The sequence below is a fragment of the Anser brachyrhynchus genome (assembly GCF_964034855.1).
Source record: "Anser brachyrhynchus genome assembly, chromosome: 16".
Lineage (NCBI taxonomy): Eukaryota > Metazoa > Chordata > Aves > Anseriformes > Anatidae > Anser > Anser brachyrhynchus.
Window position 1 is genome coordinate 8,857,855 of NC_137734.1, and position 17,402 is coordinate 8,875,256.

The following is a 17,402-nucleotide window of genomic DNA, read 5'->3' on the forward strand; positions in this document are numbered from 1 at the left end:
CCCCTCTCGCAGGCAAGGTGGGCTCGGGGGCTGCGCGCCTGCTGCTGGCCGGGAGCTGCTGCTCGCCCCGGACCCGCCTGTGGCCGGCACGGTGCTGTGCGTGGTGCTGGGCACGGGGCGTGGTGCGCTGCTGGGCACGGTGCTGGGCACGGTGCTGGGCACGGTGCTGTGCGTGGCATGGCCAGCCTGCACAGCCTTCCAGGACAGGGGCTCCTTGCCTGCCAGTGCCTTTTGTTGGTCACAGGGGGAAGGCCCTTTCCCATTAATCGACACAAAATAAATTGGACTTAAATGCTAAATTGCAGCATTGCGAGCAATTTCTACAAATTACAGGCAGGGACAGAGATATATTTGCCTCGGGATTGTGTAATTAACAGCGGGGGACGTGCAATTCTCTGAAAGTCAGCGTGCTCGGAGCACGAGGGGCCGTTTCCTAAGGAGGAAATCGGTGCGGGCTGAAGAAAGACGGTAGTGTTTGGGCTGGGAACCGCGGCGTGTCTGGGCTAATTAAGCTTTGGCCCAAGTTTAGGAAACAAAGAAGCATGATGCCAGCTTGCCCCTACGGAGCGAGGAAGGGATGCTGCGGGGGATTTTGGATGTGGGACTCCTGGGGGGGCTGAGACCAGGGGGCTGCGCCAGGGCAGGAGGCGGTGGTGCTGTCACCACCACGGCTTGGGGGGGCCTTATGTCCCCACCGTCCCCTGGTACTTCTGTACCCATCCACCTCCCTTGGTCCTTGGAGGCCTCCCTCTGAGGTCCTTGGAGGCCCCCTGGCCTCTGCTCGTGCCACCAAATGTCCAGAGCCACCTGGAGCAGGCGGCCCCACGCGGGGCACCCCGGTGTCACCACGAGGGCGAGCCCTAGCGCAAGCAGGACACGGGGCTGAGGTGTATGAGCAGTGCTGGGCAAGCTCGTGTTTCTTTTCTCCCCTTTTTTTCTTTTTGTTCCTTGCACCAGTCCTGGTGCATGCGCACTGACGCAGGCCCTCGCTGGGCGAATTGCTCTCTCCGCGCGGCGCGGGATGAGCAGATGCATGGAGCAACATGTGCTGCCCTTGGCTTGCAGCAACGCTAAATATGCAATTTTTTATTTACACCCACAATCAGTTTATAATCTCTGGCCAAGACTTCATCTCCTGGATGTGAAGATTTGGCCCGCAGAGGGATTTTGACTCGAAGGCGAATGGGAAATATGAAAGGGCCCTCTATGTGGGAAGCGATTCAGCTCGCCTCCGGCACAGCGCTGTGGTTTTTCCGTCCCCCTGGGTCTCTGCTGGGAGACGTCCCCGAGCCGCCAGCTCTGCCTGCGGCCGGCGGCTGCGGTGGGACCGGCGCTGCTCCGACCCGGCAGCACGGAGCCCTGCTGCTGCCGCACAGCGAGGTTGGACCCGGCCCCATCCCCGTCCCCATCCCCGTCCGCATCCCCATCCCCGTCCCCATCCCCGTCCGCATCCCCATTCCCATCCCCATCCCCGTCCCCATCCCCATTTCCATCCCCATCCCCATTCCCATCCCCATCCCCATCCCTGTCCCCAGCCCCATCCCCGTCCCCGTCCTGCCCGACGGCGTTTGCTCCTCTTCCATGGCCAGGTACCCGAGGCTCCTTCCCAGTTCCACTGGGGCACCGTGGAAGCACGGAGGAGCCAGGGCTGTGTCCTGGGGCCCGAGCAAGGCTGGGATTGTGCCGTTTGGCTGTGGGGTTGTGGTCAGCCCGGCTCCACCTGGGGAAGGCAGCAGGAGCAAGCAGCAGCCCCAGGCACAGCCCGGCCACCCGGGGGGCCCGGCCGTGCCACTGGGTGCCCTCAGCCGTGGAAGGGAGCGGGGCCGGCGGCGTGCTGCCGGGTGGGCATCGCGTCTCCCTGCGAGTTACTGCTAAGGGTAAGGGGCTGGTCCCTGCACGGCTCGGAGGAAAGAAAGAGGGGGACAATAAAATGAGCCAGCGGGGTGCAGCTGGCATTGTGCCCCGGCTGTGTGGCCGGAGGACGGCTGCTCGCGTGGCAGCACGCTGGGTGCAGAGACAGCAGCTGGGTGCTGGTGCCTGCAGAGGGGGGATTAGCGAGAGGGAGCCAGGTCCTGCTCCCCAGCCCCGCTCCAGGCTCTGGATCCTCGGCAGGAGCCGCAGAGCCCGTTGGAGAGCAGGGTGCGGGCCCATCGCGGCGTGCCGCGGCGGATGCCGCTCTGCTGCGTGCGGTGAAGGTGTGGGGCCTCAGCCCGCAGCCCTGCGGCTGCACCCTCCCCTGCCCCGGCAGAAGTTAATTGTTTTCTGCGAAGGAAAAAAAAAAAATCATTTGGGGAATAGATGGAAAAAGGAGATAGCGTCAGGCAGTCATGGCCTGTTCTCCACCTGTTGTTATTTTGGTCTGGCCCAATCAACCTGCTAGCCAGGCTGGAGCCAGAGACCATCTGGAAAAACTGCCGTGTTTATAAAACTGACATGGAGCAGCACCCCAGGGCCCTGACCTCCCACACAAATCTGGAAATGATTAAAATGGCCCTGGCTGTCTTCGCTGCTGAGCGCTGCCTGCGGAGAGCAGCCCACCGAAGACATTTGGAGTTCTCATTAGCGGGCTGGAAAGGCAGCGCCGGCCTCCCGGGCGCCCCTGCCCTCCCCGGGCAGCACGCAGAGCCCGCGGAAAAGCGGAGCCGAGAGCAGAAATGGCATCGGGCAGCGCTGGGGGAGCCCTTCTGGAGCAGGGCTGGTGCTGGGAGATGTGGGAGGATGTCAGAGGGGAGCAGCGTGCGGGCTCTGAGCTGGGTCCGGCTGGCAAAGCGTGCGCTTTGGGTGCGTGTCCCCCGGAGCTGCCTCGCTGCCCGCCCCGCTCACTGGGAGCCCGAAGCCCCGGTGCCTGCACCCCATGCAGGAAAGCCCCGGCGCACCCAGCGGGTCCCTCCCTGCCCCTAAAAATCCACCGCTTCGTAGACAGCAAGCCTCTGGTTTTATAGCTAGCTGGAGCTAAAAAGCGAAATAAAACCGGTGAGTCTGATTTCAGTGGGAATTAGAAACTGAGCCCTGGCGCCAAAGGCAGAGTGCTAACCACCGAAAAGCTGGCTGCAAGCGCGGGTGAGCTCCTCCTGCGAGTGTATATTTAGATGAATGCACTGCGAGGCTCCAAGTCGCTGCTGTGGGATCGGGGGAGCGTCCAGCCTTTCCCTGGGAGCAGAAAGGCTCTGACAGCGCCTTGGACTGGGCCCCGGCTTTGGAAAAACCCTCCCTGAGCAGCTACCCTTCCCCACGGCACAGCGACCTGGCGTCATCCACGCATGAGCTGTCGCTTATCACAGCACCTCTGTGCCCTGGCAGGGGGCGAGCGATGCCTGTCCAAAACCCAGGCCAAAATCCCGGCCGCGTCACCTCGCCAACCCGCACCAACCAGGGGACATTTGGCCAGTTCCAGCCCTGCCCAGCCTGCTGGGCAGAGGTTTAATTAGAGAGGTGTGAATAATGAATTATCCGCGACTCCGAGCCATCTATGGAAAATTCAAATCAACCTGCTTTTCGTTTACGAGACGTCAGCGAGCTGTCTGCCAAGGGGAAGGGGGGACGGAAAGGAGCCAGGCTGCGCCGCGGTGGGGACCGAGCAGCGCTCCCGCGGCGGTGCTGTGGCCGGAGGGATGGTGCTGTGGCCGGAGGGATGGTGCTGTGGCCAGAGGGATGCTGCATGGTGCAGCCCCGACCTTGCTGGGTGCACAGGAGTCCCCTCAGTGTGGTCACTGGGGCTGGAGCTGCCACGCGTGAGCCCCGGCACGGCTTCGGCGCTGGGAGGGAGCTGGCAGGGCCGTGGGAGCCTTGGATGCGCTCCCCGCCCCTGGCTCGGGCCATTTCTAGTAATTTTTTTTTTGGCACGAAGAAGGGGCTGGGTATTTCCCCCGCGATTTGCGGATGCTCAGGGTGTGCAACCCCCATGGCCGGGAGCTGCCGGCGGTGCTGGCACCCCGAGGCACGGCCCCGCGGTGCGTGTGGGGTGGGCGCAAACCCTTTTGCAAGCGAGGCTGCCGGGATTTATAGCCGCGGCTTGGGTAAACACTTGCTTCACCCAGCACAAGGGGCCTTAATCCTTGAAAGGGCCCTGGCCTTGGGCCGGGAGGAGCCGTCTTTGCTGTGTTTGTCTTCTTCGCTGCTCTGCTTTACCTGCCCAGCCGCACTGAGCTCTGGCCCTGGGTTCGCTGTTGCTGCTATTGTTCCCCGTGTTATCGGGGGAGGATGAGCAGATGACAAGGACAGGGACAGGGAGCTGGAGGGGACGGCTGGGCTGCCAGGAGCCTGGCTGGGACAACGGGGAGCTTGAACTTGACGTGGGTGTCCCCGGGCAGAGCTGGCCCGGGATGCTCAGGGCAAGGCTCTGGCTTTCACCGCCAGCTTTTCACCCCTGCCTGGGGCGATGCGCAGGGGCTGTGCCCTCTGCTCGCTGGAAGGACAGGGGGAAGATGGCTTTCGTCCTGCCCTGTGCTCCTGCCTCTGGCCATCCTGCCCTGGCCTTGAGCTTGTCCTACTCTGGTACCCACAAAATCTCAACCAGAGACTCAGGGACCCATCCCTGGAGCTGCCACTGTCCCCTCCATGGGGAGGACCTGCGAGGGAATGGCACGCTAAAACTTTCAGCCTGAATTTCAGATGCTTTAATCGGCTGCTGATAAGGAGGGGGAGCCCTGCGCTGCTGCCGGGGCTGAAGGCTTTGAAAGGGGCAGAAAATAGAGCTGTCACATCTTTTGTCCGGGGCCAGCTCTGCTCATTGATCTCTCTATCAGATGAGCAAACCGATACATATTAACCCAGAGCCAAAGCAAATACAGAGCGAGTGCTGAAGAAGTCCAGAGAAGTCTTTTTCTCCCTCTTGGGAAGCCGAAGCAAAAGCCCTGGGCAGGGGCCAAGCGGTCCCTGGCTGATTTTGGCCCTGCAGGCAGCAGCACGCTGCTCCCCAGCCCCGGGGGGCATGGGACCCCCGCCGTGGGCACAGCCACGCTTGTGCCGCTGTGTGCCGAGGGCGCGAGGAAGGCGCCACGCCGCTGTCGGCACGCTCGGCCAGATTATTAAATTAGAAACCCCGCCGTTTGCCAAGGGAAGGGCCGCCCAGGCTGATAAACCCTGGGTGATAAGAGCAGGTAGCGCCAGGTAAACGCTCCTGCTGCAGGTTGGGAACGGGCGCTCGCGGGGGCTGCAGCGTCCCCGCGAGGGGTGATGAGCTCCTGTATGACGAGCCCCGTGCTAGATTACAACCTGCTGATTGTTATTTTAAATGTATATTATTGTCAGAACTTGTTATAAAGATGGCTGATGAAAGAAAATGGCGCTTAGTGGCAGCTAAATGCTCGGAGACGTTGACAATACCTGTGGGTGATTGAGTTACTGCCGATGGACAATGAGCAGCTCGGCCCCGGCAGCAGAGGGAGGTGCGGGAGGTGTCAGCAGCCGGGCTGCAGGCATTGCCTATGGGCACCCAACTCTGACCCCAAACCTCACCCCAAATCGGCTCTGAACATGCTGGGGGCGTCGCAATGGCCTTGCCCTCGGTGCTCATCCCTGCTGTGGGGAAAAATCCCTCTCGGCGTGCCCCCGGCTGGCTTCCCTGCAGCCCTCTCCTTTGGCTGGTGCTGCAGGTGCCGCTGGGGAGCCGCTTGCCCAGCACGGTCAGAACAAAACCCTTGGCTGGGACACGAGCGCTTTGGTGCTTTTTTCCCTGGGAGAAAGTCTGCGTGGCTCACGGAGGTGGGGGCTTTTTGCTGTGATGATGCCCACGTCTGATTTTTTTAACAAGTTTTAAAAGTTTCATTTCCACATGGTTGTCTCGGATAATTTTGGTTCAGTTTTCGTGTCAATCACTGTGCTGGATACTTTTGCATCAACTTTTGTATTAAATAGTGTGCTAAATACTCTGTGAATGCAATATATTGTATGGAGATGTCCATTCGGGTGGTGCAGAATTTGTTTTTACATACGAAGCAGTACAGGAATAAAGAGTAAAGAATGAAACCTGAAATGATGGAACCCCAAGAAGATGACGGCATCTCCTGACATCAAAATGTCCCCATGGCCGTGGCTTGAGCATTGCCCTGTGCTCACGGGATGCTGCACCCCATTCCCAGAGGATGCTGAGCCCCATGCCCAACTGCACCTGGTGCCTGGGGGAGAGCTCCCAACAAGCCCGTGGGGAGCCTTGCATGGCTCGCAGGTGGCTGGGGACAGGCTTGGGGACAGGACCACAACATTCCCCGCCGCCCCCAGCCCCATGCCCTGTCCTCCCCGGCCCAGGCCCCTGTTGGCTCCAGCAAGCCGTGTCTGTGCCACACGAGCCTCCGTCCCGTGGTGCCACGAGACCTCCTTCCCTCCACCTCTGCTCGCGGCTGCTCCCCAGCATCCGGCCCTGCTGAAGGAAACGAAGGTGGTGGCGGTGATTCAGCGCTGACAGAAAGGGGCTTGAAGGAAAGCGGCTCCGGCTGTGTCAGCGCCGTGCTGCCTGCGGGCGGCAGGAGGGAAGCCATTCACGTCCGGGCCCCGCAAGGCCGGCGGTGCCGCGCTCGCCCCGTCCCGCTGCTCCCGCTTCCTGCGGGATTATCTCCGCTCGCCGGCCGCCAGGAACTCGCTTCCAGCCGGGCCGAAGCCTCAGGACAGGATATAAACAGGAAAAGCCGTCCGCGTGACGCCAGGGGTGCCGGGCAGCGCGCCTTCCTGAGCAGGCTGCGCGCCCCCCGGGGCAGCCCCTGCTCCCTGCTCCCTGCCCCCAGAGCTGGCGCAGACCAAGGTGACCGCACGGGGACACGTCGGTGGCACGGAGGAGCTGCTGGCTGGGCTGTGCCCATTCCCCAGGCGGGCAAACAGAGGCAGGGCGCGCCGGGCTCTGGGCAGCAGGGTGCCACAGGGCAGGCAGCTTTGGGAAGGCACTGCCCACATCAGCCTGGGATTTCTGGGGTGTCCTCCTCTCTCCGGAGCAGGGAAGGAGCACATCGTCGTGGCTGGCTTTCTGCTAAGCAGACAGGACCAAGGCCCCTATCAGCCAAGCCACGTTTCGGCGAGGGAAGCCGAAAGCTGCGGCGCGAGGGGAGCAGGTGAACACCGGGGTTTGGTTTGCACCTTGCGAAGGCTGGACAGGAACCGGAGGAAACCGCGGCTGCTGATAAGCGGTGGCTGGGAGCGGGGAAGGAAGCCGGGGCAGCCCCAGCCCCTTGGCTCGACCTTTCCTCCCCGGGGAATGCGCTGCCTCAGCAGGAAGCGTGCCCTGCGCCCGGGGCTCTGCCGGGAGCCGCCGCTGGCTGCCCCCTGCGTGTTGGGGGTGTCATCTGTGATCCCCTTGGTGGGACACGGCCACCCACCCAGGGGTAGCCCTGGTGCCGTGGCACGTGTGGATGTCTGGCACGTGGGGTAAGAGAAAAGGGATCTGAAGTGAGTCTGAGTGTGAAATAACCCTCCCTGCAGGCCGGGCTGGCTTTCGCATCCCGCAGAAGGCTCTTCAGGCTTGAGGCCCCATTGGGGAACATTCAGCCTCCTGCAGGGGGTGAGGGAGCTCCTTGGGAAACCGAGGCAAAAGCTGGGAAAGGCTGACCCGGTGCAGGCAGGTGGGCAGCCCGAGCCCTACAGTGCCACACACTGCTGGGGCTGATGTCCTCTGCCACGGGGCTGGGGACACCACGGCACCTACAGGGCCCTTTGCAGCCACCAGACGGGGCAGGGACAGCTCCTGGCTCAATCTGCAGGGACGGGGATGGGAAGCGAGCGGTAAATCCCGCCTGGCCCCCGCAGCTACGGCACAGGAGGCTTGTTCCAGGGGCAGTGCTCGCCTGAAACGCGGCCCAGCTGAGTCCGTAATGGGGTGCAGGCCCCCTCTGAGCCTTGCTGGGGGCTGCAGCACCCCCAGAGGGATTTGAGGCTCCAGAGCACCACGGACACCACAGGGCCGTGCTTATCTCGCTTGGCTCAGGCCCTTCTCAGGGCTCAGTGACCAAGGGTCGATGCCTCGTGGAGGCAGCTCAGGGTCTGGCAGGGGTGGGGGCAGACCAAAACCCGTGAGCAGAGTGTGAGCGGCTTTTACTTCCCCGGCACACAGGCACAGGCTGTGCTGGAGCCCACACCTTGCCCTTCCCTTAAAACCGGCCGGACACCGCAGCAGATACAAAGCCTTTAGCAGGCCGTGGGTGGAAGCACGGCAGAGAGAAACAGGGGCACTGCGAACCCGCTGCAGGCCGCAGGTCTGTGCGGAAAGGAGCTGGTTCCTGCTGCTTCCCGTGCCCTGCTGCCGGCGACCCGCCGAGCCCTCGGGGCTGAGCCGCCCCAGGCAGGAAACAGGTGCGGTAAATATTTGTGCAAAACGGCCAAATTTCCCTCGCAGAAGGCGCCGTGTGTTTCCCCGGCGGTGGTGAGGGATGGGAAGGTGCTGTGCAGAGCCCGGCAGGTGCTGCGGGGCGCCACGGGACCCGCTCCTCCTCCATCCTGGAGCAGCCCCAGCCACGGGGCGAGCGCGGTGCCAGCACCCCCCCAGCACCAGCTCGGGGGCGCTGGGTGCCAGGAAGCAGGTGCCAGCACCGCGGGGCCACACGGTGCCTATTTCCTGCCAGGGGAGCTCCGTGCGGAGGCTGGCGGCAGCCAGGGCACGGGGCTGGTGCCCCCCGAGGCGGTGGGGGGAAGGATGAGCCCCTGGGGCTGGGAGGTCGCACACCAGGGGGGTTTGGTTGGAGAAAGGTGGTCAGGATTTGGCCTGCTGGTGTCAATAGGAGCATGGTGCGGATGCAGCCTGCAGCTGTGACACCCGTTTCTGGTGGCGGTGGGTGGGCTCAGAGAGCGAGCTTTGGTTAGAACTGAGCCTGAACAAACCCGGGACCCCGAAGAGCTTCCTCTGAGTCATTTCACAGCCACGCAGTGGGAGAGAAATGGGAAATTTCTATCTGAAGCAGCAGGGCGAGCGGAGCCGGGGAGGCACAGGATACAGGCATTGCTGAGCTCACACGCACCCTTTACAACCCCGACATCTGCTCTCTGACCTCCTGAGCTCCGATTGCCGGCAAACCTGCTGCGACCGCCTTCCCCGTTGGGATTTCCTCCTCCTCCTCCTCCTCCTCCCCCCGGAGCCCTGGGGCAGGCAGGAGCCGTGGGGCCATGGGGCCTGCCCCAGCTGGGCCGCTGGGATTTGGGGCTGGAGGCTGGGGATGGCCTCTGCGAACCTGCGGGGCTTCCACAACGTTTGCTTAAGGGCTGCCCAACGCTGCTGTGCTCCATAGCCCCAGGAGAAGCCCTGGCAGTGCTGCTGGGGGGGCTGGGGCCCCATATCCCACTGGGACCCCCAGCCCGTCTGCTCCTACCGTGGCCTGGAGCCCCGCAGCATCCCTCCGGGCCGCCTCTCGCCCGGCCGCTGCAAGCCCCGACGCTCGTTTCTCTCTCCCCCCTTTTCTTCTCCCTCTCTTTCCCCCCTTCCCCCCGAAGCTCTTTGTCTCTCGGCTCCGCGGAGGAAACAGACCTTCTGAAAATAAACTCCCCCTGCTTTGATCTGGTTTATGGGCACGCACTGTTTATAGCTCCGTGCGTACGACTTGACACCTTCCCACCTGCGGCCCCAGCAACTGCTTCTTATCACAGCCACTTTGGATATTAAGGGGCCGGCGGGGAGGGTGCCGGGGAGGTCCCCACAGTCCCGTCCCCCCCCCCCGTGACACCGCATCAGGTGTGAGGGAGACGGGCCGGTGTCCCCCCCGTGTGCTAATTGCATCAGCCCGTGCTTATTGGGATGTTTATTTAGGCCAGTGGTGACGGGGGGGGTGCTGAGAGGCCGGATCCGGCCGCTGCCCGCAGGAGTGAGCTCCTTCTGACCCGTGGCTCCGGCACAGCCCGGCCCTGACACCGCCGGGGGGGGGGGGACCAGGACCCAGCCCCTTCTCCTGGTCTCGCACGGAGGAGCTGCTGGGCGGCTCTGCTGCACGAGAGGCGGCCTCCGTGCTTTGCCTTTGGAAAGCTGAGACGTTTCATTTGTTTTCCAGCACACCAGGCACCGGCGGAGGGGAAGGCTGCGGTGCTGGGGGGGCAGGAGGGATGCTGAGCCCCCTGGGGACGTGAGCCAGCTGCGAGCAGCGGGTTGTCCCCTTCACACCATGAGCCTGGCACGGCTCCGGCTCCAGCGGTGTCACCTCTGGGTGCCGGGCGCCTGCAGCCACGATCTCCCTGGGGGTTCTGGCACCTCCTTTCCCCCCGAGGACAGCCAAGCGATGGGCAAGGTTGTGCCAGGAGCAGCTGCTTGCTGTCCTGCACCACCCACGGGTGCCCACCCTCGGGTGCCAGCTTTCCCAGCACCAGAGGCTTTGTCCAGGCTCAGTCCCATGCAGTTTTCCATGCCTGGACAGGGCCCAAGATGTCGCAATAAAGCGGGTCTGTTAATAAACAACACCGAGTCCACGCTGTGCTTACAGACATCTTTTACCCAGGCCTGCCCTCCAAGCCCCGCCAACCAGGCTTCCCTCCGGTGACACGAGAGCCACCGCTGTGTACCCAGAGCAGTCACACAGGCTGCCCCACGGGGCCCCCGCAGCCCCCCTGCCTCCCTCTGCCCCTGCTGAGGTGGCGCTGGGTGCCAGGTTTGGGTGCTGGCCCCAAAAACTCTGCCCCCAAGGCAGGGTGGGAAGGTGTGGCATTTCTATTCCCAACAGAAAGCCTTGAGTTAGAGCGGCCTCAGACGCTTCTTCTGTCACTTCTGAAACATTTTGTTTTCACTTTGATCACAAAAAATATTTTTAATTGCACTTAACCGGTTTACTTTTCATGGGAAAAAAATCATTTGGGATTGGAAAAATGGGATCTTTAACAAAGCTGCAGTGTTGGGGGCGTATTTTCAAAATTATCCCAAATCAGCCCTGTTCCCCAGCAGTGACTGCAGCTCATTGATAACTTCCACTCAAAGGCATTTCTTTAAAATATTCTGGCAGCAACACTCGCCTCATATCTCTCATCGCACGGAAGGAGACAGTCGGTAACACCTGAAATTCGGATTTAAAGCAGCACACACAGAAGTGGGGGGGCTCCCGGCCACGAGCCCCTCCTGAGGCCAGGACTGAAGCGGGGTGAAGGAGGCAGGGGACGACCACCAGCCCCCGGGAGCCTCCGCACTGTGCTGGGGCTGTGCCACTGCAGGAAAGCTCTGGCACCTGCTTGAGGGGCTGGGGACAGGGCTGGGGACAGGGCTGGGGACAGGGCTGGGGACAGGGCTGGGGACAGGGCTGCCCAGCCAAGTGACATCTTGAGCAAACGGGCGTGCTTCGGAGCTGAGCAGCGAGGGACTGCAGTGGTCTTGTGGGGCTTTCAGATGCTCTGGGCTGCAGCACGGCATCTCCGAGGCTGGAGGTGGGTGGGGAAAGACCCAGCGATGCGCCAGGGCTTGGCCAGGCAGTGAAGGGAGGCTCGCCCTGGGTGAGCCCCTCTTGAGCCTCCTGCTGGCATTGCCTGTCGCCCCCCCGAGCACATTGCTGTGTTTCAGCGGCGGTGGCAGAGGCAGCGCTGCCAGCAGCCGGGCTGCCACAGAGCAGGATCCACGTGGGGATAACCCTGGGAAACCTCCCGGGGATGGCCCGGCCCTGCCCCGCACCAGGTCTCGTGCAAGCGTTGCACCACGCTCGTCTCGCCCTTTGCTTCCCGCCCCGCCTGGACGCCACCCGAGCCACGGGGCAAGGTCCGCGGCCCCGGCGGTGCTCCCGGGGCACCCAGAGCCTTAACCACAGCATCCCCAGGAGAGGCAGCCCCCCGCCAGGAGACACCTCGGCAGGAGGCACCCCTGCAGTGCTCCAGCCCCGCATCCTGACGGCTGTCCTTCGGCACTCCGTGTTCAGGGCGGCCCCGGAGGTGCCAGGAGCTCCGGGGACTCACCCAGAGCTGCTCCTACAGGACGGGCTCTGGCACGATCCGAGCCGCTGGCACGTGTCGCCTCGCTGCGTTATTAATTTTATCAGGGCAAACTGCACTCTCTGGTTGTGGCTGCAGCGTGACGGCACGCTAAGGCTAAGGAACCAGTGCCTGGTTCTCTGCCAGGGCACGTGCGCGCAGCCTGCCTGCCTCCCAGCGCCACGCGGCGAGCTGCAGCCCGCTGCCTTCCCCCGCCCAGGGATGCTCCCGGAGCCTTTCTTCCCCATCCCTGCCCCGCTGTGCCAGGCACGTGGCCCGGCCGGCCCTCTCGCCCCGGGGTGGCCGCGTCCCTGCCACGAGATCGCAGGCGCTGTGCTGCCAGGACACGCCGCAGGGCTCTGCTGTAGGACGTCTGGCCATTTGGGGAGAATTGTCCTATGTGCAGGGAAGCTGCACACCAAAATGAGATCAAAATGGAGCTCCAGGGAGCTGCTGTGACGGTCACAGAGCCAAGTGCCCCCTCTGTGCCCAGGCATGGTTCGGGGCTGTGGGCAGAGCCCCCCAGCTCACTGGGGCCGTGCTTGCTCCTTCCTTCCCCCCAGCACCGTGGCCAGCCCCGTGCCCCTGCTCAGATGCAGCCACCGCTGGGGGTTCCCCGGTTCAACTGTAGGAGAAGGCAGGGCTTTAGCTTCCAGACCACAACTACAAACTCCTAATGACTGCAGCAGCAGAGGAAAATACAGCAACAGAGCCTCCCGAGGGCACACTGACAGAGCTAAGGGAGGAGTGCTGATGCCTGAGGTTTTTGGGGCCGTGCAGCGTGTGACCCCGCTTGGCAGCGGCGGGTGCCCCGGGGAGACTCAGCCCTGCTTCCCCCTGTCACTGTGCACAGGAGGAGAGAGCTGAGGAGCCCTCTGAGCACCACGAGCACCCTCTGAGCACCACGAGCCCAGCCCCCCAGCGTGCCGGGGGGCTCAGCCGTACCACCAGAGCCCCCGTCCCCGCTGCGCTGCCGCCGTTGGGGTCGTGGCAGCCAGGGATGCCCGGCCGGGAGTTATCCACACGTTATCCATCACCCCTGGGCTGCGCAGTGCCTCCCCGCACGGAGACCTTCTTGAAAGGAACTCGGCATTTTCAACACCTACTTAAGGCCCTTCAGGCCGCTCCCGGCAGACGTGAGCTCATGCTGACTCGCGGGCATGTGCCGCCCCGTTCCAACCCTTACGCCCGCAGCAAAACATCTCCTGCAGCTCCCCTGCAGCACGGCGGGCGCCGTCCCAAGGAGAGGCAGAAGTTGGGTGGGAGGCACCCCAGGGGAGGCTTGATGGAGGCTCCCAGCCCTGGGGTGATGCCAGGTCCCTAGCAGGAGCCAGCGCGGGTCCCCCGGCACCCCATGTGCGATGTGGGGCGAGGAGGAGCGGGCGGCTCGCCTGGTTTGTTGTCAGTCCTGGGCTACCACAAGCGTTTTCTTCTGGCTAACCACAGCCCTGGCGTGTGCAAAGGGCTCAGGCCACGGGCATGAGAACCTGCGGGGATTTCCTGCTGCGGCTGTGCAGGCTGGATGCCGTGCTGGATGCTGAGGGCACGGCAGCGATGCTCACAGCTGGGGCTCAAAGCAGCCGGGGATGTCCCAGGGCCACTGCCCCGCTCCTCTGAGCTCTGGATCAGAGGGCTGAGAGGAGGAGGGGCACAGGAAAGGTCCCAGGAAGAAAAAAACTTTGCACCCAGGCTCAGCATCCTTAGGGAATAAGGGCCATTAGGTCTTCTGTGGGGGCTCTGGTGGCTTGCCAGCACGGGGACCAGCCCGGTGGACGTGGCTGCACTGAGCATTCCCCAGCCTCCTGTTCCTCAGGCTCAGCGTGCCCTGATTTTTGCAAACTGTGTGCTTTTCCACGGGGTTCTCCCCACCCAGTGGGAGCAGACATCTGGGCATCCTCACCGGCACCAAACCCAGCCCTGCCCCGGGCTCCGGGCCCCTGAGAGCAGCCTGGTGGGTCCCGGCCAAGGCACGTTTGGGTAGGAAACTTCGTGGGAAGCAGAAGTGTCTGATACCGAACACAGCTGGGGTGTGGGGGGGTAGGTCCCCCAGGGGTACACCCTACAGAGGCACCACGTGCCCCGAAGGAAGGGCAGGAGCTGGTGGGGCTGCTCGGGACTGAGGGAAAACCGAGGCTACGCGGGGATACAGGGGTTAAAAATCCTGGAAGAAAAGCTGCAAATGGATTTCACAGCTGGCCCTGTCGCCACGACTGCCTGCGAGCCTCTGCAGGTTGCACGCTCGGCTTGTGGGAGTCCCCGAAGGCTGGGGCGGGGGGCTCGGGGACCCCCCCCTGCGGTGCCCGCGTGGAGCACAGGGCAGGGGCTGGGGGTGGTGGTGTGCCCCTGGCTTCATCGGGAGGCAGGGAAAAAAGAAAGATGAGGTCACTGCAAAGCGGCGGTGTAGGATGTGATAGCGGGGCGAGGGGGAACAAGGAGCCATTGTAACCCCGCAAGGCCAGCTGTGGGGCCTGGCAGGTCCCCGCCTGCTCACACCTCCCGGGACAAGCCGCAGGTGTTGGAGGGGAGCGGGGAAGAGGAGCAGGGAGGGATGCGGGGCCCCTCAGGACCAGGGCCTGGCGGATTGGGGTGAGCTGGAGCCTCTGAAGAGCGGGCAGGGGCACGGCACGGCACGGCACGGCTTTCCGTATGGGCACAGCCTGCTCAGGTGAAGAGAAACAGCTGGAAAACACCTGGTGCAGCTCGGGGTATGTCTTTGTGCCACGGGGGCTGCGTTGTGCCTGGCCCTGGGCGCAGACACCAAGCAGGGGGCTGCTGGGGACCCAGGGGGCTGTCGGGGACCAGGACCAGGGGCGAGCAATGGGACTTGGTCAGCCCTCGGCGTTTGGAGGCGCAGGATGCGGCCACGCTCTGGCCCGCGGGTCTGGCCGCAGTGTGACACCGCTCCGTCCTGCTGCCCAACACGGCCACTTGGCCGACATCCCAGCACCTCCACGCAGCAGCACGAGGGATCGGGGCACAGAAACCTTTCCCACACCCCTGTCCCCCCTCCGACACCGCAGCAGCAGGGAGGTGGCACCCCAGGGTGCACCCCCACCCCTGGGCCCTGCTCTGGCTGCACGGCTCAGCAGGGCGCATCTGCCCCGGCCCCCCCAGCCCCATTTGCCTCCCCCAGCCCCCCGGACCCCGCGTTTCCCCCCCCAAACCCCGCAGCCCCCCAGCGCCCGGGCGGCGGGCAGGCGGCGGCGGTGGCACGGCGGTGCTGCAGACTTTCTGTCTGCACGGGGACTTCCTGTCCCCGCGCCGCGCCGCGCCGAGGAACCAAAGGCGGGCTTGTTTGGCTGCCGGGGCTGCTCCGCGCTGACTGCCCTGCTCTGTTCCTGCGAGGAGCAATATACCGAGGGCTCTGAGCTCAAATTGAGTTTCCCAGAGCCAGGCCGGTGGGGAGACTTTAATGGGAAGGAAAATAAACTGTGTACTCGGCGGCGTTCGGGGAGAGGCGTGGTGCCGGCGGAGGGGCGCGGGGAAAAAGCTCCTCTTGATGCCTTTTTTTTTTTTTTTTTGGACTTGTTTGCTGAGGGAGCACACGTATGCATGCCCTCATGTATAATTTGTTTGCTTCGCAGGATGCCAAGGAAAAGAGAGGCATTTTAAAGTAGCTGTTGGAGAGCTCTGGGGCCTCTCACCTGCCAAAGCCTACCAGAGCCCAGCCCTGACCCGCGCCTGGGTTCACCCCAGCACAGACCTGGGTGCCCTTCATCCCGGTGCTGTGGGGGCTTGGGGAGGATGCCGTGGTGCTGGCCCCACTCGCCGACACACGGAGGGGATGTTGCCGTGCCCAGGACGGCCGCTGCACGTTGATAACTTCTCAGCACAATGCTCCAATTCAGGAACTCCAGCACGGCTCCATGAGTCACGCTGCGAATTTCCCCCGACGAGTCAGAACTGTAAAACACACTTGCATGTGCTAAGCCACGCTAAAAATTCCTCTTGCTCGGGAACAATCCCCGCTGCCTCTCTCCGGGCTCTCGCAGGGGCTCCAGCTCTGCCCCGGGGCCGTGGCACCCTCCAGCCGTGCGGGATCGGGCTGCCCCTGGGGGACGGTGCAGCCCAGGGGCTCCCTACAAAGTTCGGGGTGAACCGGAGCGGGGTCTGGATGAAGAAAAGCCCCTGTACCTTCCCTCTTGCCCACTGCGGGCACGTGCAGAGGGGACCAGCACCGCCGTGGGTCTGCAGCCCCAAAGCATCCCCTGGACCACCCGCAGCAGGGCCTGTGCCCACCCAGCAGCCCCCCACCCACACGCGGCCCCAAGTTCCCCGCGGCACCAGCAGCTCCCTTGACTCAGCCCAGTGCTTCATCTATTTCTGTTTGCGGAGCTTTTGAAGTCCTCAGGGAGAGGAGCAGGGCCTGAGGATGTGCCTGTGACTCAGGAAAATCCCCCCAGGAGCAGCTATCCCCCCCCCAGGAGGCAGCGGGTGGCAGCAGCCCCGCGTGGCTGGGAGCGGTGGGCTTCCCCGCCACAGACCTGCGAAAAGCCCGCGGGTTTGGGAAATACTGCCTGTCTTGGACAATTTTCTCCATGTCAGCCTTTGTAAGACATCGGGGGTACAAATGGGAAGTGAAATCACGCATTTATAAAAACACTCGCCCTGACCTGTAGGGAGGCTTTTTAAGGGAATCGCTGTTACTGAAGGCTTTGCGGCGCTGCCCCGCTCCTCCCCGCTCCCCTCCCCTCGCCCCCCAGCTTCTCCAAACGCCGACACACAAAATCCCTGCCACGTCTGCTCGGTTCGGTGCAGAATCCCTTATCTTTGCTGTGCGGGGGGTGGCCGGGGGGTGCTGCCTGCCCGGGGCTGTTCCCACCCGGCTTCCTCCGAGCGGAGAGGTCCCGGAGCGCGGCCGCGGCGCCGGTTCCTCGTCTGTGCCATATCCTGCTGAGTAACGCCGCGCACATCCATACATGGGGAAGAGCTGGGCGAGAGGCTTGCTCCCCTGTCAGACCTCTCCCTCGCTCAGTAAATAACATTCCTGCTAACGCTGGTATGTAGGAAACTTTCCAGGGCTCTGACTAACGCCCGAGTCAGGTCTGTGGGGCCGCGGGCTGCCCCCGGGGCGAGGGTTGGGGCACACGGCTGCACCCGACAGGGGATGGGGACGCTGCTCCCATCCCAGAGTGAATGTGCCGTGTTTTATTTGGGGGGAGATGCAAATCTGGTGGTTTTGTGAGGTTCCCTGGGCACCCATGGGGTGTGACGAGGGGATGCCCATGAAGCACTTATGCTATCCAAGTAATTAATGCCAGAAAGCCCTGGCTTGCTCCAAGCCCCATCTGTGAAGCCCCTGACCTGGCTCCCAGGGCACGGCCAGCCCCAGCAGGGGGGACGGCAGTGCCCTGCTGCTGCTGGCCCTGCCACGGCCTTGCAGAGGGGCTTGCAGAGGGGCCAGCCCCTCGGGCAGCCCGGACATCACCGAGGGCTTCCCGCACCCCAGCAGGGTCACTCGGGAGGGTGCCAGCCGCTTTGCCAGCACGTACCCAAACCTGCAGGCTGAGCCCTGCTCCCACAGCTCCAGGGGCGCGTTGCGGTGATGTTGTGGCAGG

At 63.5% G+C, this 17,402-nt stretch overlaps 1 protein-coding gene across 1 annotated transcript; it reads left to right on the forward strand.

Moving 5' to 3' along the window:
- Nucleotides 1-5,356: 5,356 nt before the first annotated feature.
- LOC308178760 (uncharacterized protein) lies at nucleotides 5,357-15,456 on the forward strand (the record flags this gene model as incomplete). The annotated part of the gene is made up of 3 exons (XM_080557818.1): nucleotides 5,357-5,387; nucleotides 6,092-7,040; nucleotides 15,429-15,456. 3 exons carry the CDS (start codon nucleotides 5,357-5,359, stop codon nucleotides 15,454-15,456), a joined length of 1,008 nt encoding a protein of 335 aa, XP_080413944.1.
- Nucleotides 15,457-17,402: the final 1,946 nt, after the last annotated feature.